This window comes from Diadema antillarum, unplaced genomic scaffold (assembly GCF_040938485.1).
Source record: "Diadema antillarum isolate AM-2024a unplaced genomic scaffold, OU_Dant_1.0 seq00000937_RagTag, whole genome shotgun sequence".
Classification (NCBI taxonomy): Eukaryota; Metazoa; Echinodermata; class Echinoidea; order Diadematoida; family Diadematidae; genus Diadema; species Diadema antillarum.
Window position 1 is genome coordinate 186203 of NW_027271788.1, and position 25556 is coordinate 211758.

Consider the following 25556-nt stretch of genomic DNA (forward strand, 5'->3'; position numbering starts at 1 on the left):
ATTTAGACACACTAGTGTGGTTTGTGAATCAGGAGTGGGAGAGCCCCATCGGGGCAGTGTCCACGGACAGGTTGGAGAATATCTTCGCCCTAGCTGGGGGAGATGGGATGACCTTGCCCTCAGCCCATACTGCTAAGGCCATTGGGATCACGGGTGGGTGGCACTAGCCCATTGGCGAGTACTGGCATTCCTGTACTCGCAACTCACACCAGAGGAGTGCCAGGAATTTCACGTCGGTGGTGCGAAGGTAGGACAGGGGGGCGAGCCTGCCACAGGTTCCGGGAGCAAACGAGTCCTCCAGCCACCGTGTCCCGTCCTCCTTCGCCGAGCGTGGACCCAACACAGGTAGGGCATCCCTCAGCAGCACAAGCTGAAGCCCCCTCAACTGGCCCTGTCCGCGAAGTGTCTGCGCCTCAGGGAACACCACCTCACTGTGCAGAGGCAAGCGCAGATGAGGTAGTTGAGATGGAAGGAGTGGTCGAGGGGATGGAAACTGCAACCAACCCCAAATGCCACCTGTGGGTCCTGTGGGGAAGGAACCGATCCCCAAAGCGTTTGGAGTTGCTGGGCTTCAAGCTAAGTCTCCACCAGCATCCGCTAGGACCCCCATCTATGCCACCACTCTGCAGGCTCCACCACCGCCTCCGAAAGCCCCTGGGAATCCGACAGTCCAGGGCGGGCCGGCTATTAAGCCACTGGGTCTAGGGGGAGCAGTCAAGCAGCTACCTCAGGCTTTCAGCAGCCATTTCCACCTGGACCGACTGGAATCACAGACAGGCCGCAAGGACATCGGAGCGATCCTTGGGACAACGGGTAGGCCTACCCGAATGCTAGTGAAGGTTGTTGGGGGTGTTCTCAATTATTGTGACCCCCAGCAACACAACATGATCTTCCCAGTAGATTCCATGTGGAAGGTGGTGGTGGGAATACACCCCAAGAAGGCCCCCAATGCTTCGGCATCCATTCTTGATCGTCTCCAGGCACTCATCTGCGATCCTCGGGTGAGTGCAATTTCAGAGTTGGGGTTGGATTTTTCTTGTCCGCCCAAGACTTTCAAGAGTCAGGAAGGACTCCTGGATAGGATTCTTCGTATGGGGGTGTCTGGCCGCATGTTGGTGCTACACATGCCAGGGGATACGGATTTGGACCCAGGGGGAACTCAACCCAGCCGGCTGGGACGGGCAGCACTCAAGAAACATTGCTCCCGTCACCAGCAGGTTCATATACATTGCTGCCAGCTGACCTTGACTGAAGCAGTGGCGTGGAGGAAGGTGTTTCCACATGCTTACTTCAGTTACAATGCCTCGGTTTCCCGTTTGGGAGACGATCAACGTAAGGCTTTAGAGGGCGTCCCTTTGAATCAGCTCCTATTGGAGACTGATTCGCCCCACCTCAGCCCTGACCAAGAGGTGCCCATCAACACCCCTGCCTACATAGGGGAAGTTGTGGCACGTGTGGCAGAGGTGAGGCAGGAGGCGGTGGCGCTGGTCATCAGTGCCACCAAGGACAACGCCCTCCGGCTGTATGGACACCGCTAAGCTGGCAGCAGGAGCCTGATGACATACGCTCTTGGGAGAATACTAGTGGGTTCCAGAGGTAGTTATTTATATTCAATTGTTTTTTTTTTCCATATAGTATGGGGGACAATTTTGCACATGCTTAGTTACGCTTGTGGCAAAAATAATCTGGTAATCCCTGTTATATTTGGGATAATATTTTTAGAATAAATTTGGTTTTTATAGCATAGGGAAAACCTCTGGATGCCCAAGGGATTTGCATTACTTTATATACGGTGGGGGTATACCGTGGGGAGGAGATTGAATCACAGTCCAGGGCAACCATTTCAGTCCCTCGGGATGTTAACATATTTTCGATTGTTTGGTGTTTGGGCAGCGCTTTGCCCTAGTTAGTTTCACATACCGTCATTTGTGGAGGTGTTGGTCCACGTTTCAGAGTTTTTGGAATTTTGAAGTTTTATGGTTGTCCATTGTGGATATGATTCTCCCCTATTGATAGGGTAGTGTTTTAGGTATTTGTCGTTAAGGGTGATTTTATCAGGGTAATCAGGGTGGGTCGATTGCAGGCTGGGGTCTCCACTAAATAAAACGGGGGGGGGGGGGATGTAGTGGGATTGGGTTCCCACTCTTGACTGACTGTACATGACCCGGACTGTCACTTTAACTGGACTGGGGGGGGGGGGGGGGATCGCATGACAGACTCCCCTCGACCTTGTTAGGTGACTGTTGACCCCCACGACCCTTACTCGACGCTGATGGACTAATGGTTTTGGGAAAGAAATAACACAAGGAAGATACCTGTAAAATCCACTTGCAGACGGTCCGATCCTCAGCCTGGCGTAGTCGGTAACTTATTCTCTTGAATTGGAGAACACTCCCATTTTAACATTTTGGTGTGCTCTGCGCGCAGTGCAGTGCATACCAAGCTTGCTGTGCACGCAAACCCAGGTGGTCCGTTTCAAAAGTGCCGGTCGGTGTGTATTAAAGTCACCACACCACTACCAGTACGCACTGCACTATGCATAGTTAAAGCACAAAAATCTAGTTACAAAATGAAATGTATTGCCTTTGAATGCCAAGGTTGTGTGGGAAAAAAAAATAGTGTTAATTAAATTGTTAAATTGAGGAAAATTTGGAATGAATATTTTAACAGAATTGTAATGTAAAACATTTGGACAACATGGAGTTGGTCATGGAGTTCAATACAACCCACTTGGGTGCTTTGTGAATTATACAAAAATTGTGGTCAGTTTCAAAACAAGCGATTCAACGTGCTGCATTTTTTCAACTATGTAATTAAAAATAACATTTTTACGTTTAGGTCACCAGAGACACTATATCCTGAAGGGCAGTCATTTCAGTGACATGGATGACCGCACACTCGCACTGAACTTTGAGAGCAAGAGCGTACGGGGATTGTGCAATACCAAAGGCTATAGAAGGAAAAAAGAACGGAGAACTGGCAGCTCAATAAAATGAGAGTGGTGACTTGAAGCCGAGAGGTGCGAGTTTGAATCCAATTCCAGTTGTCTTGATGTTTTTGGTCTTATGAGGTTTATTCCGTCAGAAAACTTAAGTCTTTTAAGATATCAAAATTAGAGTACAAAAAAAAAAGTTATTTAGCAAGTAGCAGGAATTGCTGGCACATAGTCTGAGGGGTCCCTGGTGACTGGAAGCACGAGATTGCCAATTTTAGTCTTGAATTTTCTTATCAGGCAGATAAAAATAAGGCAGTTGATAGGACAAACCATATTGTGTGCCTGCGCACGAGTAACTGATTGCGAGTGTTTTGAGAGTGTCCGAATGTCCAAAGGTTTGTTATTCTGAAAATGAAAAAAAAATGTTTGTAGTTAATTCAGAATGTTTCTTATTAAAAATGTTCTTATTCCGAAAGTTTGTGAGTCCGAAAATTAAATATTAAGGTTCATTATTTTTAGGTCCTTTCTTCTAAAAGTGGAATCGGCCTGATATTCGTTTAGGTGAAAACGGTAATCATGAGGTTTTGAAATTTGGAGGATTTGGTTGTTAACTTGTTTCTCCACATTTGGATAAGCGAACCTGATTTTTCTTGTTCCAATTGAAGCTTTCGATTTACCTTCAGAGACCTGAATCTTTACTTCGTGATAACGAAATTTTGATAAATATATTCGTTCTCAAGGATGGACTACGTCACTGAGATTACGCGTACGTTTGCACGTTCATTTAGGAGAGATGGAAAAATTGTTTTCTTTGGTTCCTCAGTATGAGATGATAAGCTTTTATAATTGAGTATTGGTAATATCTATTCAGAATTTGCAAAGGAGTTTGTTCTCCACATGAAATTGCTGTTTGTTGTGAGAAGAATGCGTTTCCAACTCAAGAGAGCCGCATTGTTCAATATCTTGTTTGTTCCGAACGTCCGTGAGCTATATGCGAACCTCCCTGATGAAAACTATGCTACAAAAGTGTATGTTTGTTGGGTTATAGAGACTGCCTAGATCAGATACATCTTAAAAAAGTATGTTATTATTTGGGAGTGAGGATTAAAGTATGGGATAGTGAAATAAGAGGTCAAAATATGTGACCCTGCACCTCAAAACAAACAAAAAGTCGCCAGGCATGAATTTTTAGTTAAGACTATATTCTGAAAGAGCAGACTTTAAGCTTTAAAATGATGCATTACTCAAATCAAATGGACTCTCCTAACCTATCTAAATATTGAAAAGAAAGCACAAAGTCAGGAATAGTGTGAACTGAGAAAAGAGGCTCTGAAGTACAGTGTCTATTCAAGTGCTTAATCTTAACCAAACCATGCTAAATTAAATGACTGAGCTTCAACCAACCTTGAATTGTAGAGGGCAAGCTTTCGTCCTGCTCCTGAGGACTTTCTTAAGCCTTATGCAGTGGAGTGTTGTCTTGCTGCCGTTGCCTGTCTTTATTAATCACTGGACCATAGATTGGTGAAAGGGTATAGCCCGAGTCTCTGTTGAGAGCTGGATTGACCCTTCTGATCCAAAGTTCTTCCTTTATTTTTCTTTTTAACCAGTTGCTTTCAAAGTCAATGATACGCACCTCATCCCATTGAATGTTGTGTCCTGTGTTGTAAGAGTGCTCAGCTATCGCCGAGTGTGATGAATTGTTCAGTCTCAGTGTCCTTTTGTGTTCCTTGAGTCTCTCGTTCAAGGTTCTGCTTTGGATCAGAAGGGTCAATCCAGCTCTCATGTCCCTTAATATATTTCGTTACGATTTTGAACTGAATCAGATCTTTGCAAACTATGTTAAATGGTATTCAAATGTATGCGCAGTACTATTCCTCACGGACGTTCGCTGCTCTAGACATGGTAAACTTACGCGGTGAATAAAAACTTGTTCCTCTGGGAAAATCCTAGTATAATGGGGTTCATATTAAAGCTTGGGTTATACTCTTTCAGGTAAAGATAAATGATTTGGAGAATTTCCTACTTTTTAAATTTTGCCTTGTTTTGGCTCAATTGTACATCGTTCAAAATTCTGACCCATAATATATATATATATTAATATTATATACACATTTATTTTTGATTCATTTTTCTTTACAGGAAATCTCCCAGTTGGTGTTGGGGAATTTGTCGTTGTCATCTATGATGACGCATGGTGGGTTGGGGAAGTCGTGGAAACCCAAGACGATAAGCTACTTGTGAACTTTCTCGTCACCAAAGGGGAAAACCAGTATTGTTGGCCGGACAAAAAAGAAACTGACTTGATTTTGAAGAATGGTATTTTTACCACATTTCCATCTCTGCCAGAGCCAGTTTCAAATCGGTATCTTGGGTTTGATGATGCCATTTACCGATCAGTTTCATCTAGAGTACAGAAATTCCTGGCTCAATAAGAATAGACATCATAGCCTCGGATGAGATATTATCCAGGTGATAGTTGTCCTAGACCCACATAATCTTGCCCACTGCATCAGGTTCAAAGCAAATATGGATAGTTTAGTCAATGTTCCTCTGTTTTCATATCGTTAAGAGTTAAAGCAAGGTTTAGAAATGGTTTGAAAATACAATCTTGATGTTCTTGTTTGAGAATTTAGATCTATATTGGTTATTATTAATATTTGAAGAGCTTGCATGCAAAACGTGCTAAATCCATTCCAATCACTTTGGAGAAAATGAGTGATCTTTAATTACACATATTTCTTGTAGTTTATTCCTTCGTTCAACAGTTCAAATTACCAAGGCAATCTTGTAGATCAAAAAAATTGAAAGAACACAAATTCGGCACACTTTTTTTTTAATATATCTTTTTGAAAAATTAAATTTGAGGGATTTAGCATGTTTTGCGTGCAAAGAGGGATTTAGAATGTTTTGCATGAAAATGTAAATTTCATATCATTTTTGTTCATACTTCCTAAAACATTTTTGAGGTTGGGCTAGGTGAGTAAGATGCACATGGCAAAGATCTATTAAAATCAATGAAATGCAGAATGATGAAAAGTGGATATAGCATGTTTTGCATGCAAGCTCTTGTTTTGTGTATTAGAAATTTTAAACACTCCATTTCATGTTCAAAGAAAGTATATGCAATTGACTGTTGATAATTGAGTGCAGACATAACAAAGACGTGTCCACGTTACGTCTTAATGTGCAGTGTCACGCAGTTGCAATTAAATGTGTATAACTTTATGGGTAGAGTTAGTATACTCCAAAGGCAGTATGTCATGTAAATTAGTTTGCTGTGACAAATTTGAATAATGCATTTTATTTCCAAAGAAACTATGTAAAAAATCATCTAATAATTCAGTGCTGACGTAACAAAGACATCACGTCCATGTTACATCCTAATCTGTGACACGTATAATTGCAATTAGAAATATGCCACTATATACAGAGAGAGAGTTAATGAATAATCCAAAGGCAGTTCATCAAACAAACAAGTTTCAAATGTAAAACTTTTAGAACCCCCCTTTTAAGAGAAAGTATGTGAATGGCTGTTGATTATTCACTGCTGATGTAACAAAGACGCTGTGTCTAGGTTACGTCTTAATGTGCAGTGTATACGCAGTTGCAATTCAAGGTATGAGTTTATGGGTAGAGTTTAGTAAATACTCCAAAGACCACATGTCAAGTAAATTATTTTGCTGTGACGAATTTAAACAATCCATTTTATTTCAAAACAAACTTTAAAATGATCTGATAATTCAGTGCTGATGTAACAAAGACGCCACGTCCATGTTACATCCTTATCTGTGACATATATATTTGCAGTGGCATAATTTCTTAATTGCAATTATAATTGCAATTAAGAAATTATGCCACTGCAAATATATAGAAAATTACCGAATAATCTGACAGTTTATCAAACAAGTTTACATGTGAAAAATTTAGAACTCCCCTTCTTTTAAAAGAAAGTATTTGAACGACTTGATAATTCAGTGCTGATGTAAAAAAGACATCGCGTCCGTGTTACAGCCTAATGCATGAAATATGTATAATTACAAACAAATAATTCATGACATTGTAAATTAAGTTATTGAATAATCCAAAGACAGCATATCAAACAAATTCGTTTACTTGTACAAATTTTAAAGTTTATCTGATTTTCCAAGAAAACATATTTAAATGACTTGATAATTCAGTGCTGACGTAACAAAGACGTCATGTCTATGTTACATCCTAGTAATGCACGCACAATTAATAATTCATGACAATTGTATATAATTTTTTTTAAAATCCAAAGACAGCATATCAAACAAATTTGTTTACATGTAAAACGTTTCAACACTCCATTTTATTTTCAAAGAAGATATGCAAATGACTGTTGAATATCCAGTGCGGACATAACAAAGACGTCGTGTCCATGTTACGTCTTAATGTGTGATACACAAGTCAGAGGTAACAAAGACACGGTGTCCATGTTACATCTGTGCAGCATTTCTGAGACAATCTTTACAACTTACAGTCCTGTAAAAAACTTTCAGATGTAGCATGCAAGTGCAAATTGATTCTAATTGTAGTTTGGACATGAGATAATCTTTTAAAGTCTGAATGATATCGCTGAAGATTCTGTATTATATGAAATTCAAACGAAATTGTGTGATGTAACGAAGACCTGGTGTCCATGTTACGTCCTCATTTTGAGAATGAGCATTGAAAATTGGAAAAATTTGCCATTTTGCCTCTTTAAGGGGGTATTAAATATTGTTACAGTTATGACCATTCCATTTTGCACAAATGTGGTCAAATTCAATGAAGTTTTTAATTGTTTGTACGAAGTTGATGTTGCTTCCAATTTTATTATTGAAAATTACTGAAATAATGCTTTAAAATTTGATTCATTTTAATTTGTTTGTAATACTATGAACTATGTATGATACGGTGGAATAAGACATGGTGTTTCCTTTCTATGAGTCAGAAAGGAAAAACATACACACACACAAAAATGACAACCAGAATAACACAAAAGATGGTGTCCTCGTTACATCCACACAATTTTTGCACATCATATGATATCGTAAAACACCTGCAGCATCACACTCCACGACATCACCTTAAGAAATCTTTTGAATTATGAAAATACAGTGTTTTAACGATTGTTTGATGTGCAAGAGAAAGATATTTATTGCTGTACAAAAATTGATGTTTCTGTCACACCATATGCCCCAAGGCGGTGGATATAACCATAAGTCAAACTTCAGCTTAGTTGAAAAAAAAAAAAGAATCTGTCCCATTGATAGAAGACACAGGAAGACATCCAACAGGGACAGTTTTTGGCTCAATATGCCGGAGGATTTCTTACAGGACACGAGGGAAGGCAAAGAGAGGAGTGTGAGGACTAGTATATTCAGATTCTTTTTCAAATGGCATGGAAAAGAATTTTGGTAAGTACATACAGATAGTGTTCAGCCACTTTTCAGAAGTAAAAATATTGTTTTGAATGTATATTGTCAGTGATCTGGTATTTATTTTCCTTGCCTTTATTTCTAATAAAACACTTAAAACTTTATTTGAAGCTTCAGTACACGTAGGTTATCATTTGTCTGTCAATCATTGTTAAGTGGATTAAAAAAATGAAAAACATGACCTAAAAGAAATCAATTGTTTCTTGTTTATTACTTGACTGTCTTGACTATATTTGTATGGTAGAGCATGCTGCCTTTAAATTTGCTTTTAATTTTTACACCCAACACCTAAATTATGTTTCTTTAAAAATCAATTAGATCAAATAAATTTTCTTTGGTAAATCTTCTGTATACATGTAGATGTATAAACAAACCTCTTTAATACTAGCCCACCAAACTACTTGGCTGCCTTTGCATAGTCAAGTTCTTACAATTTAGGGAAATCTATGATAATTTCATCCAAATTGTTAAGCTTCATAGCTGAATCAGGGATGACATCTCAAAGTGCTTTGTATCCATTGGAAAAGGCGCTATACAAATTGCAACATTGATTTTTTTTTTTTGTGGTACATTGAGCCACTGCAAATTATTATAGCTCTTTTTGAGAGTCTTTAATACTCAACAGATAATCTCTATTGGGTTATACATGCATACACCAAGAGTAAAAAAAAAAATAATCCTGCTGCCATTGCATACATATGAGGGAAATAGTAAAATTTTGAAATGTTGCCCTTGACCTTTGACCCCTGACCTTTGACCCCATGCACCCTAAATTCTCTGAATAATCACTGCCAGTCAGTACAAGTATATATACTATGTTCCATGAAGATACCTTGAACAATTTCCAAGGTACAGATAAAAAAGTGAAATTTTAATATTTCTACTTGACCTTTTGACCTTTGAACTTTGACCTCATGACCCCAAACTTTCACCAGAGAATCTTAATTGGGTAATACATGCATACACATAAGTTTCAAGAAAATATCTTCAGGCAATGCATAGATATGGAGGAAATAGTGAAAATTTATGTATTTGACCTTGACCTCTTGACATTTGACCTCGAGCATGTGCACCCAAAAGTTGATAGGCACAACTTCACCCCCTAATACACATACATGCCTAGTTTCATTAGGATACCTCAAAAAGGTTTTTTAGTTACGCTTGCCACAAAATTCATTATGGACGGACGGACGGAAGGACGGACGGACAACCCGTAAACATAATGCCTCCGGCACCACTTCGTGGCAGAGGCATGAAAATGTATTAGCCAAAAACCTCATACCAACAAGCTTACTAGTTTTTTTTTTGATGGTATTGTTCTGATTTTGGTGTCCCGGTTATGTGGTCAATTTTTGTGGGGAATCAGGGTTCACGTCTACTTGTTTCCTTATGTCAGTCAAATATGTGCAAGTCTATTTTTTATTATAATATACTAAGTACTTCTTCAACAGAAAATGTAGTAAAAATTGTCTTGAGCCATTCTGAAATTTTGACCCTTTGTCACGCTATTGGACCCCTAATAAATGGAAATACCCCACTGCACACAAGGCAGCTTGAAGTATACCACAGCCTCCTCATCTTGTACTGCTCCAATTAAGAGACAGCCTTTCTCATATCAAGGTATGAAGGCATGCACACAGCTAGCAGTGTTCGATCACACTGTACATATAGCCTAAAAGCTACAAAGAAGTTGGTCATCAAGAAGGTGTATGAGAACATACCCCACAGTCATGTGAAAGATCTCATAAAGAGATCTGTTGCTGTGATGCTGGGAAACTTGGACCTCATCCCTCCTTAATACCCAGCCCTTTCTCAAAACATTGCCCATATACCCTGCCCAGGGTCACAAGAGTCGCTCTTCCCATGACTATGCAAAGCCTCAAACTTGGAGACCTGCAGACACAAGAAATCATGGAGATTTCGAAGAAGACGGCAGACAATGACTCAGTGGTTCCAAGAGAGTATGACACCATTGTGTGCCTCACACTTCTGGCACATGGAGAGACAATGAGGCGCCACAAACCAGCTACTTGGCATCCTTGGTTATCTTGGCGTGAATTCCGGGAGCGACTAGGTTAGTTGAGATTTAATATAACTTTATACGGTCCTACTAATCACCGCAAAGAACCGCAAAGAAGCACAAAGTGACTGCAAAGAAGCGCAAAGTGACTGCAAAGAAGCGCAAAGCGACAGCAAAGAGCCGCAAAGTGACCACAAAGAGCCGCAAAGCGACCGCAGAGTGACTGCAAAGAGCCGCAAAGTCCAGACAAAGAGCCACAAGAAGTAAATAAATAGTAATAATGGCATTTGGTGCACTTGATGGTGATTTGTGATTTCTACAGATTAATCTTTATGTTTTATTTCTAATTTCTTATTACATGTAACCTTAAATTTTCATACTAAAATGTCATATTAATTATTGTGTTGTTTATTTTTGGTAATCCTTTGCAGGCATCATGGTGGAAACAACATGCACGAAGCTTGTCGAAGCAGGACTGCTTCTACCACGCCCAGTTGACCACGAAGACTACCCGTTCTTCGGGGTTTGGGTCGTGCCTTTAGACTTCCCCACATGCCTCCGCCGCGCCTTTGACGCCCTTGGCCAGGACCACCCAGAGACAAAAGAGGCACCCCCAGCCCCAGCCCCAGCCCCAAGCTCCAGCGAAGACGATGAACCACTGCCCGTCCCCCAGCAGAACGTGATGAGAAGGAGAGTCGGGGAAGTTGCAGCCTCCCTCTCAAGAATGAAAATCTGTGAGCAAAACAGTAATACCCTAACCCAAATAGTTATTGATAAATCTTATTAAGACAAATTAAGTCTCTCCTAACTTGCAAAGCTGTCACATATTAAAATCAAGGAGTGGTCAGACTATGAGTATCCGCATCTGTTGTAAGGAGGAAGAGATGAGAGTTTTGATGCTGAACCATTACAAGGAAAAGCACTCCACACTGAAGGAGCAGGTAGAATACAGCAAAGCATCTCCAAACTTTATAATGCAAAAGAAGAAATTAACCCGTTGAGGACGAGTCCCGAGTATACTCGGGCAGGTGCCTATGGGAAATGCGTGTTGTAGCAAAATCAAACCGTCCTCAACGGGTTAACAGAAATGATAAAGGCGAAGCAATCAACAAAGATAACACAAAGCTATTACATAAATCAAGGAGTGGTCAGACTATGAAATGCTGCGTTTGTGGTAAGGAGGAAGAGATGAGAGGTTTGATGTTGAACCATTATGAGAAGCAATCCACACAGAAGGAGCAGGTAGAATACCTCAACTATAGCAAAGCATCTCCAAATTTTGTATTAAATGCAAAAGAAGAAATTAACAGAAACAACAAAGGCGAAGCAAGATAACACAAAGCTATCACATAAATCAAGGAGTGGTCAGACTATAAAATGCCGTGTCTGTGGTAAAAAAGAAGAGGTGAGAATTTTGAGTTAGTCAACGAAGACAACACAAAAGAAGAAATCAACAGAAACGACAAAGGTGAAGCGATCAACAGAGACAGCCCTGAAGAAGAAATCAACTGAAACAACACGACGGGTTCAACAGTGATTCAAGCTGAAACACAAATGAAACCTACAGCACCCAACCAGTACACACAGAAGAAGCCAACAGGAACACAGAACACCACAGTGACAGAAACGAAGAATAAAGATAGAATTGACAGTTACAGCAGTAGCAACTTCAAGTGAAACTAGAAATATCACTTAAGGTGATTAATACCCCTGCCCCGTGACGACAGTCTTACCCAAGGAATGATCTTTCCTTGATCTTCTGCCATTTAAATGCCGTTACCATGGCAACGCAGCTTCCGACACGTCCATATGTCTTGCACATCTTCCCACCAAGACTATTGTGTGTGCCACATTTCATAAGCTTTTGTCAAAAACTGAGGAAGTAGTTCAATCCACAAGATCTTTCCTTGATCTTCCACCATTAATATGCCGTTACCATGGCAACGCAGCTTCCGACACGTCCAAAAAATATGTCTTGCACATCTTCCCACCAAGACCAATGTGTGTGCCACATTTCATGAGCTTCAGTCGAATACAGAGGAAGTAGTTCAATCCGCAAGATCTTTCCTTGATCTTCTGCCATTTATATGCCCTTACCATGGCAACGCAGCTTCCGACACGTCCGAAAAATATGTCTTCCACATCTTCCCACCAAGATCAAGGTGTGTGCCACATTTCATAAGCTTTGGTCAAAAAACTGAGGAAGTAGTTAAATCCGCAAGATCTTTCCTTGATCTTCTGCCATTAATATGCCGTTACCATGGCAACATACTTTCGGGTACTGTCAAAAAATGCGTCTTGCACATCTACAACCAAAGGCACACATCTGTACCAAGTTTCATGAAAATTGGGCAAAAACTGAGGAAGTAGTTTGCAACATTTCCATCATTTTGGCTCATATGTGAGCTGTTACCATGGCAACATACTTTTTGTCACTGTCAAGAAATGTGTCATGCTGACCTATATCCTAAGACAAACATTCAATATGAATTCCATGAGAATTGGAAGAACACAAATGAAGCAGTTTTGCCATGAAGCATTTTGCCCTATATTTTACCAATAACATGCCGTTACCATGGCAACGCACTTTTTGCCACTGCGGAAATATGTGTCTTGAACATTAACATATTCAGACGAACATCTGTACCTAATTTCATAAAAATTGATCAAAAACTGTGGGAGGAGTTCGCGACGCACGATTTGTACCCATTTTTGCCCATAATATGCCGTTACCATGGCAATGTACTTTTGGGTACTGTCAAAAAATATGTCTTGCACATCTACAACCCAAGGTACACATCTGTGCCAAGTTTTATGGGAATCGGTTGAAAACTGAGGAAGTAGTTCGCGACGCAAGATTTGCAACGGACCGACCGCCCGACCGACCGACCGCCCGACCGACCGACCGCCCGACCGCCCGACCGTCCGCTGATTCCTATATACCCCCTTCAAACTTCGTTTGACGGGGGTATAATCACACCCAAAAGGGAGGAGAACCAGAAGAATTCACAGATGAAGGAGTGTATGGAAGCAGAACTTGAGCTGTTTGGCTCCGATAATGACTGGGATTGGCAAGCACATCAAGTAGTGCCAGCTCATGCAGTACCTGCAGTACCACTGAGAAACGGCCGTACTATGTTGTCGCAGAAACACAGTGAGACAGTGATGGGGAGGATGAGGTGATCGTGAAGATCAGAAAAATGAAGAAGGGCTTATCTGACGCATCACAAAAATAACAGTTCACACTAGTTACTATAAGAGGTCAGGGGGAACATCAAACTAGTTAAAAGGACAGTCGAAACTAGCAGGCCAGAAGCACCGACCTTGGCTAATGAGGATTAAGCACTGCATGCTATGTCTATCTGCAAGTTGTGTAAACTTGTTTTCATACATGAAAACAGACATGTACATTATAACTGGTTGATTGGAGTTACAGAATGATTTAAAATGTAGAAGTATAGCATTACTTCGATTTACAAAAGTATGCATGCTACAGTTTACAAGGGTTTAGTTAGATTGCATGATCTGTATTCAAGTTCTATGATGTTTATCAACCAAGTATCCACTGCCATTTGCAATGTGGTTACTCACAGGTTTTCCAGGTCAAATGTCCACCGAGATAAATCTCATTTCATGTAGGTAGTTCAAATATCCATACCGCTGAATAAGTGCTCAGGACAGAATAAGATATCAAATTAGGCAATTCAAATGTCCATTTAGGTATGAAATTTCCGCACAGTATATCTTATTCTTTAAACCATCTGACCCTACCCTACTCCTGCCTGACAAGCACCACCGCACACACACCTTCCCACCCAATATATCACATGAGCACTTTCATCCCGCCACAAGACAGCCACAAGACATCCAAGTAAACTCACACGTCTGCTCAACAGGTAAGTACTAAGTTTAGTAATGATATGTGTCTGATTTTTTATTGTATGATATGTCTGTATGTTACAAATACCCATCATATATCTACTTGCAGTTTATACATTGTTGAATATCTTGATATTGCCAAAAAATGTTGCCAAGTATGCTATGAAGCTGTTAACTCATGCTGAACTTGTACTTAATGTATTATTTTCATAACTCCATAATATGACATAATATGCTCAAAACATATATTTCATTTTATAAACAGACAATAATACTGAAGAAGACCGAAGGTCGAAAGCTTCCCACCAGCCGGCTTCATGCGACGTCTTTAGTCATCCTTACATTGTCTTGGCTATAATTCTTCCTAAGATGACAGAAGTGTACGGTACGAATATCAGCATCATCACATTATATATCACATATTATATATTATATACTATATCATATAGTATATATTACATACTATATCATATTTATATTTATATAATATTTTATTGTATTATGGACAATGATTATCATTATTACTGTCATCATTATTGCTATTATTATTCCTTACACATGTGATCACATAGATGGAGACAATAGTTCCCCTGACTACAGAGGACAGCATAGTCCACACAAGACTCTTATCAATGAGTTTGAGTTTATCAAAATGTCACACTATGAGTAAAACGAACGAAGATGGATGCCATTTTACAGCTACAAGAGCAAGAGGCTGCAAGGAGAAATTTGAGAAAGCAACGGTTGTTCCGCAACCGAACGAATTCCCTTGACTCCTATGATGACAATGAAATGATCAAGGACTACAGGTTCAGTAGACAAGGGGTACTGCATCATAGACATCGTCAAAGATGACCTACAGGAGCCAACCACAAGATCCAACGCACTTGACCCAAGCATCCAAGTGCTATGCGCCCTTGGCTACTATTGTATGCCAAGAGTAAATTGATGTCTGATAGGGCAGAAATTCACAATATCTGCATTTCGACAGTCTCGAGAACCGTGCGGGCAGTGACCTAAGCCCTGATTCAGAATGGGACATCTCAACTGCCTCCTTCGAGCAACAGCACCTCCCCAGCCCTCGCCATCATCTGTCTCACCATCATCTTTTTGGTCATCATGGCCAGACACGCTACCTGCAGCAGTCAACAAGCGAGGGGCCACCACAGCAGGTCTTGATGGACCAATGAGACCTCCTCACCCAACTGCATTCTGAGGAACTGTGAGCTAGCCAGGTGATTGGCGGCAGCGCTTTTCATCGATGAAGAGTGCATGGAGAACACCTGCATCAGTGGAAACAAGAGGAGTCAGCTGACCCTCTGCAGGTCAAGGTCCTCCAAGAGCCATTCTTCAAGGTGTGTCTAGCTCCACGATGCAGTTTGGACATGGCATGGCATCTGACAGTGTCAACCATCGACAGAAGATCATGATATGTGCCCAGGAAGAAGAGGAAAGAGCAGCGAGGAGCAGAAGGACGGGAGTGAGACAAGAGTGCCTTGCTGTAGTGACTTGTAAATATCAATAGCGTACAAATTATTGTGATGTTAATAAATCAACCAAGATCATGAAGATACTCGTAACTCCATGCCAAGATCTACGTTGGGTTTAAACATCCATGGGATATTTAAGCCATGAGTTGATTCTTAGTCAAATTTAATCCACAATGCAACATGGCAAACAGGGATTACGAGATGGTGACAGTGAGTTGTGGCACTCCAATAGTGTAAAAAAATTATTGTGATGTTGATAAATGTATTCTTATTCAACACTGAACCTGTTGGACATGGCATGGTGTACGGATGTGGAAGCCATCAGCACACTTAGGAGAGACTTTGCTGAAGATACCAGCAAGTACAACTCTCTACCAGCAAGTACAACTCTCTTCCTTTTGCACATGAACACTGCACTGGTCCATAACCTCCAGCAAGCACAAGGCAGCAGATCCAGAAATTTTCGACTGCTCTTGATTTTTAGTTTTTCACTTTATCCATTGTTCAACAGATCTGCGACTTCACAAATATGTATGCCGATGCCCATAAAGATGAGAAGAGCTTATATACTTGGAGAGACCTAACACAGAGGTATGGGCATATGAACTATTCTGCTAATAAAGCGGCAATGCATAGGAATGGATTCTGCGAGTTGCCCTATGACTGTAGACAGAATTGGCTTGTCAGCAATGTGACTTTTAAAGTAAACACAGATGTACAAACAAAAAATTTCAGAGAACAAAATCAACAATTATATGGAAGTTGATGGCCAGTCAAGTGTGGCCAAAGTATTTTAATGAAAGATAAAATCTGTAGGTATGGTTCCCTCTGGCAATGTAGTAGTGTGCACTACTGGAGTCCGAAGGGGAAGCATGCACCATCCAACAAATATGAGGATGAGTTCAAGGTGGAGATTATCCATCACACTGAATCATTCAGGCCACAAGTGTCACATGACAAAAGAGAACACGCCCCTCTTAATACCAGATATCTTCCAGCTGGACTGGCAGGTACATACATCCATTAACATTTTTCTCCTCAACCTGGGAACACCTGTTCATAATTATTCAGCATACTTCAGAATATTCAAAGAACAGAATAATCTCATTGAATCAACTACAAATGGACATGGGTCAGATATGTTTGTTATTCGCACAACCAAACACAAAGCTGAGGAAGAGCACAGGATGCAAAAATAGTGAGTGCACAGAATGCCCAAAGTATGCCCCACACAAGGAGCGGGCTACCAATGCAAGAAATGGCATTCACACAGTCACAACCCTGATGAAGCTACCAGGGGACTTTATTCCACTGGTGAATCCTTACGATGATGATATGGATTTAGAAAACCAACAGGCAATATCTATCATGGATTTTTTTTTGGTGGCTCTCACAAAGAATAGAAAAGTAAATTTCCGATGTCAAAAACTGACCATATTTCCATGCATCCATGTCAGTGATGAGTTTGAGTTTTGAAACTCTACTGCACTGTACTCGGTCTACATAGACCCTCAATCTAGACCCTAGTATAGACAAGTTATGTTTAGCTCTGCTTGTGGGGTCTCTCTTTTTTTTTTTCTTCTTTTTTTGTTCTGCAGTTTTCTACTGATCCTAATGTTTGATTTATAAATAATGGACTGTGTTTATTATGTTGGACGTTTCCAACCTTAGATACCAGGCAATCCTATGACATACCGCTACCAGAGCTTTCATCAGCTATGCCAGCGACCTAGGTAAATGGTATTTTACTCCAATGCTAAGTTATTTATTTACTTATTTGAAATTATCTAAAGAGTTTTAATGTGTGAATTACAATAATGAATCTTATCACATGTGCATTATGACTTTTATTACATGTACATTGTGTGTGAGAGTATGTGCAATTTACCTCCTTTTAATGCCTTCTTTTTGTTGTTAGAATCAGTGTTATAAAATTCTAATTTTAATGTAATTAAGAGACAAGTGTTTTTTCGATGGGGGAGGTCAATATCAATCAGTTGTTGTGTACGGTGTAAGTTTGCTTGATATTTTTTCTGTGAGTTTCCCTGCTGTAAAGTTTTGCTGTAAAGAATTTATTTTGTTGTCACGTTTGATGTAAACCAAATACGGTTAGTCTTCAGACTTTTATTTGGTGTTTTTATGATAAAACCAAAAGTCAATTCATTAGAATTGAATTGAATTGATTTGAATCATCCTCCAACGTCAGTTGCTGCAACCGTTGCTCATCTCAAAATGGCCAAAAATATGAAGGTGGAGAGAGAAGACAAAGATGGTGTCATCCAGATCTGAATCAAGAAACCACGACACACTGTAAAAACATCGGTGTTAGATTTAACACCACGGGTGTTAAATCTAACACCGATCAAACTTCAATAGAGGACCACACCCACAGGTGTTAAAAATGCACTGTGATGGTGTTGAAAAGTGTTCACCTGACACTTCGTGGTGTAAATTTGACACTGTACTGTACCTGGTGTTATTTTGACACTGTACTGGTGTTAATTCAAAAATGACACCACATGGTGTTGATTTGATATTTGTTGGTCTTAATATCAATGGTTTAACACCCGTCCAGCTTCAATAAGAGACCACACCAGCTGGTGTTACTTTGGTGTAAATTTATTTTCACATTTTTTCAAAAATCTAGTATTTTAATGTAAAATTCTTGATAGTCTTGTTTAAATTGAAAATCAACAAGAAGTGCAGTTACTAAGAAACTCTTCAAAAAACAGTTTAAAATTTGGAAATGACACCCGGAGGTGTTAATTTAACACCATATTTAAAATGAGCACCGAAAATTTAACACCAGCTCGGTGTTCACTATTTAACACCGGACTTTTTGCAGTGCAGGCAGTACTGATACTGAGTCATCTGGTGGTTGAAACCGAGTGGTTCATGAATGTTGATGGCAAAGAGTTACTTCAGGAAAGAAAGGTGCTCACACAGGTTCTTTCATCATGAGCCATAGGACGAGTATCCACACATCGTACCAATATTTGATCTAGTTCTTATCTGTACAAACTGTAAAATAGACTGTACATTAAATATATTTATGCAAGGGAAATCTAATTTAAAATTAGCATAGGATACCCTTAAATCTTTGTAGTTTCAAAAGAATGGTATGCAAGTGCTTTAAATTAATGTTTACAAATCTGTGTTATTGTTGTCTACAGTGAATACATCCATAAATCCTTGGGCCTGGGGTCCGTTACTTGAAAGTCTGAAAAGAGACTAACTCTTGCAAAGACACACTTAGGAGAGACTTTGCTCAAAACCATTTCATGAAAAAGCTATCCCACAAAGCTATCACATAAAATCAGACTTTGGAGAGACTTTTTCTAGAAACTATCTCATGAACAGAGCTAGCACATTAAGTCCCTCCGAACTTGCAAAGCTATCACATAAATCAAGGAGTGGTCAGACTACATGAAGGGCCGCATTTGTAGTAAGGAGGAATAGGTAAGAGATTCGATGCTGAGCCATTACAAGGAGAAGCAATCCACACAGAAGGAGCAGGTGGAATATCTTAATTTGAATAGCAAGGCGTCTCCAAACTTTGTAACGCAAAAGAAGATATCAACATAAACGATAAAGACGAAGCAATCAACAGAGACAGCACTAAAGAAGAAATCGACAGTGATTCAAGCCAAAACAGCACAAAAGAAATCAACAGCATCCACCCAGTACACACAGAAGAAGCCAACAGAAACACAGAATGCACCAGTGACAGAAAAGAAGGAGAAAGATACGGACTTGGCAGTAGCAGCAGCAACAGCTACACGTGACATCACACCCAAAGGGAATGAGAGCCAGAAGTATTCAGAGATGAAGGAGCATGGGAAGCAGAACTTGAGCTGTTTGGATCCGATAATGACTGGGACGGTGCAAGCACATCAAGTAGCACCAGCTTGTACAGTTAGTATTATGTTGTACTCAAAAACAGCCATATTACGTTGTTACAAAGAGTGGGGACGGCGATGGGGAGGACGAGGTGATCCTGAAGATCAGAAAAATGAAGAAGGGCTTCCGACGCATCACGAAAATCACAGTTCATGCTAGTTACTACTCAGAGGTCGGGGGGATTATCGAACTAGTTAAATAAGGACAGTCGAAATGAGTACATAGGCCAGAAGCACCAGCCTTGCCTAATGAGGATTAAGCACTGTATGCTATGTCTATCTGTAAGCTGTGTAAAGTTGTTTTCGTAGATGAAAACTAATAAATGTACATTATAGTTGGTTGATTGGAGTTATAAGATAATTTGAAATACAAGTGTAGCATAATTCCAATTTACAAGTGCATGCTACAGTGTACAAAGGTTTGGTTTTAATAGATTACATCTGTATTCTAGTTCAATGACGTTTATCTACCATCAAAGGTATTGACTGCAGTTTGAGGTAGTGGTGGTAATTTTACCAGGAATATAGAGAGAAGACTTAATGGTGTTGTTATGCGAATTATTCTAATACTGAGAACAAATTACGGCTCATTATGCGTCTTTGTGATCACATATAATTCTTTGTTACTTTCTTTCTTCTATTCTCATTTCATCCACACAGACAGATGTGTAACAATTCTATTTTCCTGTGCATTACATAGAGAGTGGGAAAATACACTTTCCTTCTTGGTGACGTCCTGGGGACCTGTGTGACTCTATCTTGAATTTTCTATGGAAAATATCAAATGACTCACCACAGGATTGCAAACATTTTACTCACATGTACAGGTCACAGCCAGCAGTGGACGCCAATCCTCATATACCAGGGAACTACTTGACCTCATCCAAGAAGTTTTCGCCGATTTTATCGCGCAGTCCATAATGCCAAAAAAGCGAATAATCAGGGAGAAGATGGATCAGAATCACAGAGCGGTAGCGTGCCTCAAAAACAAAACGACTCAACAGATCCGGGACAGGATCAGAATTTTTTGGGGGGCTGACAAAAAAACTAGTGAGTAAGAAGACAATAAAGCCAAGACACAATCTGGGTATGACCATTGCTCAGTTATATTGTAGATATAAAAAGACACATCCAGATCACCCTGTCAGTGCTGGGAAATTTTACAGTCTGCGACCTAGGCAAGTGAAAAGCAGAGCTCAAGCACAGTATGTTGGATGTCTCTGTGAGTATTGTGAGAACATTCATCCATTGTTCAACACATCTGTGACTTCACAATATGCCGCTGTTCATGAAGATGAGAAAAGCTCATATTCTTGGAGAGACATAACAACAGGGGCCTGTTGCATAAAAAACTTACCTCAGCGGTAACAGCCTATTTTCTGCGGCAAGTAGAAAAACTGCAGCAAAGTACGAGATTCATCTAAAATTTGCGTTGCATTTTAAAACAGTTGCCGCTCCAAAACTACAGTAGGTGTAAAAAACTGTGGTAACTTAACAGCACCTTCATATTTAAAGATGCGGTTACTGCCATAAAGACGAACAAAATGGCAGCTGTGCTACAAGCATTTCAAGCTATCAGAGAGAGGGAGGAGTATGAGAGAGCGAGAAGGAGGGAGAGGGTATTCAGAGACAGAAATCACCCGCTAGATGTGTACAACGATGAGGAGATATTCAGAAAATACCGGTTCACACGCGAAGGGTGCATCAAGATCATCGACATGGTGGCCGAATCTCTTCAACATAACACTAGAAGGAATCATGCATTGAGCCCCAGTCAGCAAATCTTTGTAGCCTTGAATTTTTTTGCCACTGGGGCCGTGATTGACACCACCTCAACCGTCCACGGGATTACAAGGAGCACCGCCTCAAGGGTAATACACAGAGTTTCAAACACTCTTGTCACCTTGAAAGATGAGGTAGGTCTTGAGTCTACTTTGTAAAAAAATAAGATTAAGAATAAATTAATACTAAAAAGAGTATGTCTACTTCCATGACGACACAGAGTGTCTTGTCTAAAAGACTTCAATAGTCTTAATTTGTGGGCTAATTGGTCGTGAAATGGGTAAAAAAGCTCCGACAAATACTATAAAGCGGTCCTACAATAAAGTATGTAAACTTATGATATAAACTGAGTTAAAAGGTAAACATGTGTGTGACTTGGCTGGCCAGTACTTGATTAACGGCGTAGCTATAGTCTGCCTGGCCGCGGATATCATAGCAGTTGCCAAGTCTCGACAGCGCCGGTATCACCAGCGACAAACATGGCCCGATAAATGCTAAATTTCTTTAAAACACATGGCTATAATTACAGTTTTAATTAGACTCAAAAGCTACCCATGAACTTTGCAGTTCTATTATTACATGACTGGAAGTAAGATACTCTTAGTTTATGGATGTATCGAGTGAACATTGTGAATCAGATCTTCCAACTCGTTGGGTCAGTTAATTTATCGTCTTTAGTCCCATAGATCACATTCATGGGGTTTTGCCTTTGAGCTACGGTATAGAAGTCTAACGTAAGTTATGGCGCGGCGTACGTGGTAAACCCTTGTCAGCTGGAGGGGCCTAGGAGGTAGGATTTATGCACTGTTTAGTTGGTAACTATTTCAGTCACATACAGTTAGGTGATTGACCTGCATACAGCTGTAGCTCTAAATTTACTTCAAATGTGGTTTACGCAAGCTCTGCCTCTATGCTTTTTATCTGTATCAACAACGTTTCCATGAAAATATAAACAATATCATAATAATTACGTAAACTGATTTTATTAGCGTTGGCAAAAATTTTACCAGTATTTGGATTTTGTCATCTTTATTGCCGTTGTCCAGTTATCAATGTCGAGGACTATTGGTCAAAAAGTCCCTTGTATAATTTTTCCCCGACACATTTCACGATGTCTTTCAAACGATTTCAGACCATTAATGCCATTTTACATATTGTTCAAGAAAGCTGTAGAGAAATATACAGCTTTTTTCAGCTGGAGAAATCCCCACCTGCATCCAGACAGATGTCCTTCATTACAGTTTAGACTATGCCAAGCAGGTGCACTACCCATCAAGCCCACATCAGCCAGGTCCTATTTATTTCCACACACCAAGGAAGAGCAAACTATTTGGTTTTACTGCTGAGGGCCTAACTGTTGCACAGTTCGGTAGGCCCTCAAAAAAGTAACAAAAGGTGGCTATCTCCATACTTCATTCTAAAAAGGACAGTACATTCCATGAAAATATTCATAAAGAGTTGAAAAACAAGTTCTTATATTCTTTTGGACTTCATCATTTAGACCCGTCATCAGATCCCTGAGTCCATCACCCCCACGTGTCGTTTAACGAACACCAACACAGCCAGAAAAAGAGACACCCCGCCCTGACCAAGTCCCCCCCGGTCAATCTCCAACTACCCCTCCCCAAGTCCAACCAACGGAATTGGAAGCCGACGTCAACCCAGCAGTTCCAGAGGAGGACACGCTCTTTATAAAATTGGAACCTCCCGAACAGGCAGCGGAATGGACGGTGGCCATTGACTCCACAGATTCCTTCAGCACCGCGAGCACTCAAGCTGGGTCGTTTGACCAAGGGACGGACGCATCTACCCAACAAACCAAAAACGGAGAAGAAGAGGAAAGAATTCAAGACATAATGGACCGCTGCAGGCCTGTGTGCCAGTCATCTGCTCGAGGGTTGGGATATCACCGCCAAGCCGAATCCCATATGTACTATCAAGCGCTGGAATCGAGCGAAGGCAGTTTAGCCGCACAGTGAAGACCTTACACCTACCGGACGGGAGCTTCTATACCCGATACTCCTATCAAGTTTCCAAGAGGGCGGAAGCGAAGCCACAGACTTCGCGATCCTAGGGAAGAAACGGAGTACAAGTTTGATCACAATGTGTGCTGGCCCGGAAGTGCACCTTACTCTCAAAATTGAGTTATCGTACATATTACCTTCTTGTCATATTTACATTACGTGTACATCGCACTTTAGACGCAATATTTGATATTTAGATCGCATACTTTAATCTGAAAAGAAAGAGCTATGTAGGACATCGGTACATGATCATCATAGTGAAGCCAGGAAAAACAGTAAAGTGTAGTGATTTTGACCCATACATTCAGTTTCATCAAGTATCTGTGCGTAAAACTTAGAGCTTTCAATTTTGCGTTCAATGTGGAACAATTAGAAACAGGCGGGGGGTTTAACACAGTGCTGCCTGTATGTATTCATTAAAGGCATTTACTTTAATTAAAAGTGACATATCAACCACTGTATTCTATGTTTGTATTTTATACTTATATCTGAGCTGGACATTACACGTGATTTTCTTATACCTTATGTATTATACATCGAAATATACGAAAAATGAGATTGAAATAGAAATTGAAATCCATTTGGTCTAATTGCCATTTTCAGTAGATAAATAGGGGGTATCTGCCCTTCTTTTTTGGAAGAGAAATATGTCATGTGCCCCATTTGTTTTTTTTTTTCAAAAGTGTTTCAATTAAAAAGTGAAATGTCTTTTTTTTGTGGCAGTTCTTATGCTTGTCAGATTGTTGTATGGAAAAGTATGCAATGCAAAAAAAAAAAAAAAAAAATGCTGCTCTTCAATATCTGATACGTTTCTGCAATGAGTGTTATTGTCAATAGTATTTCACTGATTAAATCAGTTACGGAGCGATCATGTCAGTGTCAGAGATTAATTCTTATATTCTTTATTTATTTTCTAGAAAATGCATAAGTACTCTTGGGCGTGGAAAATACTGCAACTAAGAAAGAAACAAGGTGCAAAAGAACATGAAAATGCACAGGTTGCTTCCAACACTAATGAGGGGTGGGATGAACCAATGCCAATGGACATGGATTAATCGCAAGATGTGTACTTGGGTGACTCTGCAAAAGTGACGGATGAACTTGATTCGCAAGCCCAAAGGGCATTCCATGGAATGCTTCAAGGCTCAACAGAAATAGGTATAATAAATGGTTGTAGAAATAATAAAAAAGACTGTTACCATGTCAAACTCTTTACATTAGAAATTGAAAAACCCATGCATTTTTTTGTTTCAACGAATCCAAATACTTGCATTTACTCCCGTCTTTGCGTGTGTAGATAATGAGGCAAGCAAGAAGGCGGTTGAGAGCAACAGAACAGCGAGGGCGCCTGTCACAATATCTACGAAGACCAAGATTCACATAAGGACATTATTCTAGCAGAATAGCGCTTGGTAGTTGGTTCAAAATGGACTGGTCGCTTGACATCGATGGAGTTGTGGTGATCGGGGGGATGGAGTTGGCCAAATCCATGAGTAACACCAAGTTTTTCATGATGAAAGCCCATGTGAAGAAAGCCCTGCACAATTCTCTGCCTGAGATAAACCTATACACAATAGTCATGGAAACACGTGAAAATAACTGCAAAACACTTTGAACTGACCAGACTCAAAACTCAGCGATTTTAGTCGTGGCGCTCCTTGTCCAGTATGCACGTATACACACACAAAAAGTCAACTACATACAGACAGGATATTTCACTCTCCTTGTTCTAACCATAAAGCCAAGGTCAGTCTCCTTTTTGATCTGAATGTGTTGACAGCTATGTTGTAGAAACTGCAAAATGAGGGGGAAAGTTTGACACTTGTATTTTCTTTTACATTCAGAGTGTGTGAATTCATTGGTACTTAAATATATCTGTCATTAATCTAGAAAAAGGCTCAATGGAACCACTTTACAAATAGCAAGCAATCTTGATCCTACATTTATGCATGAGACCTTAACTTTATAGTGAATGCAGTAATATAACATACAGCACACTGCATGTACACAATCTGTCTTGCTCCGTACCCAGTACATTGTATGCATTTTGGTTCATTGCTACTCTAACGTTAGGTAACATTACTCT

General features: G+C 40.1%; 1 protein-coding gene across 1 annotated transcript; it reads left to right on the top strand.

Annotated features, from left to right (window-relative positions):
• Nucleotides 1-509: 509 nt before the first annotated feature.
• Nucleotides 510-1538, top strand: LOC139741586 (uncharacterized metal-dependent hydrolase YcfH-like). The gene has a single exon (XM_071652169.1). The coding sequence runs from the start codon at nt 510-512 to the stop codon at nt 1536-1538; it is 1029 nt and encodes a 342-aa protein (XP_071508270.1).
• Nucleotides 1539-25556: the final 24018 nt, after the last annotated feature.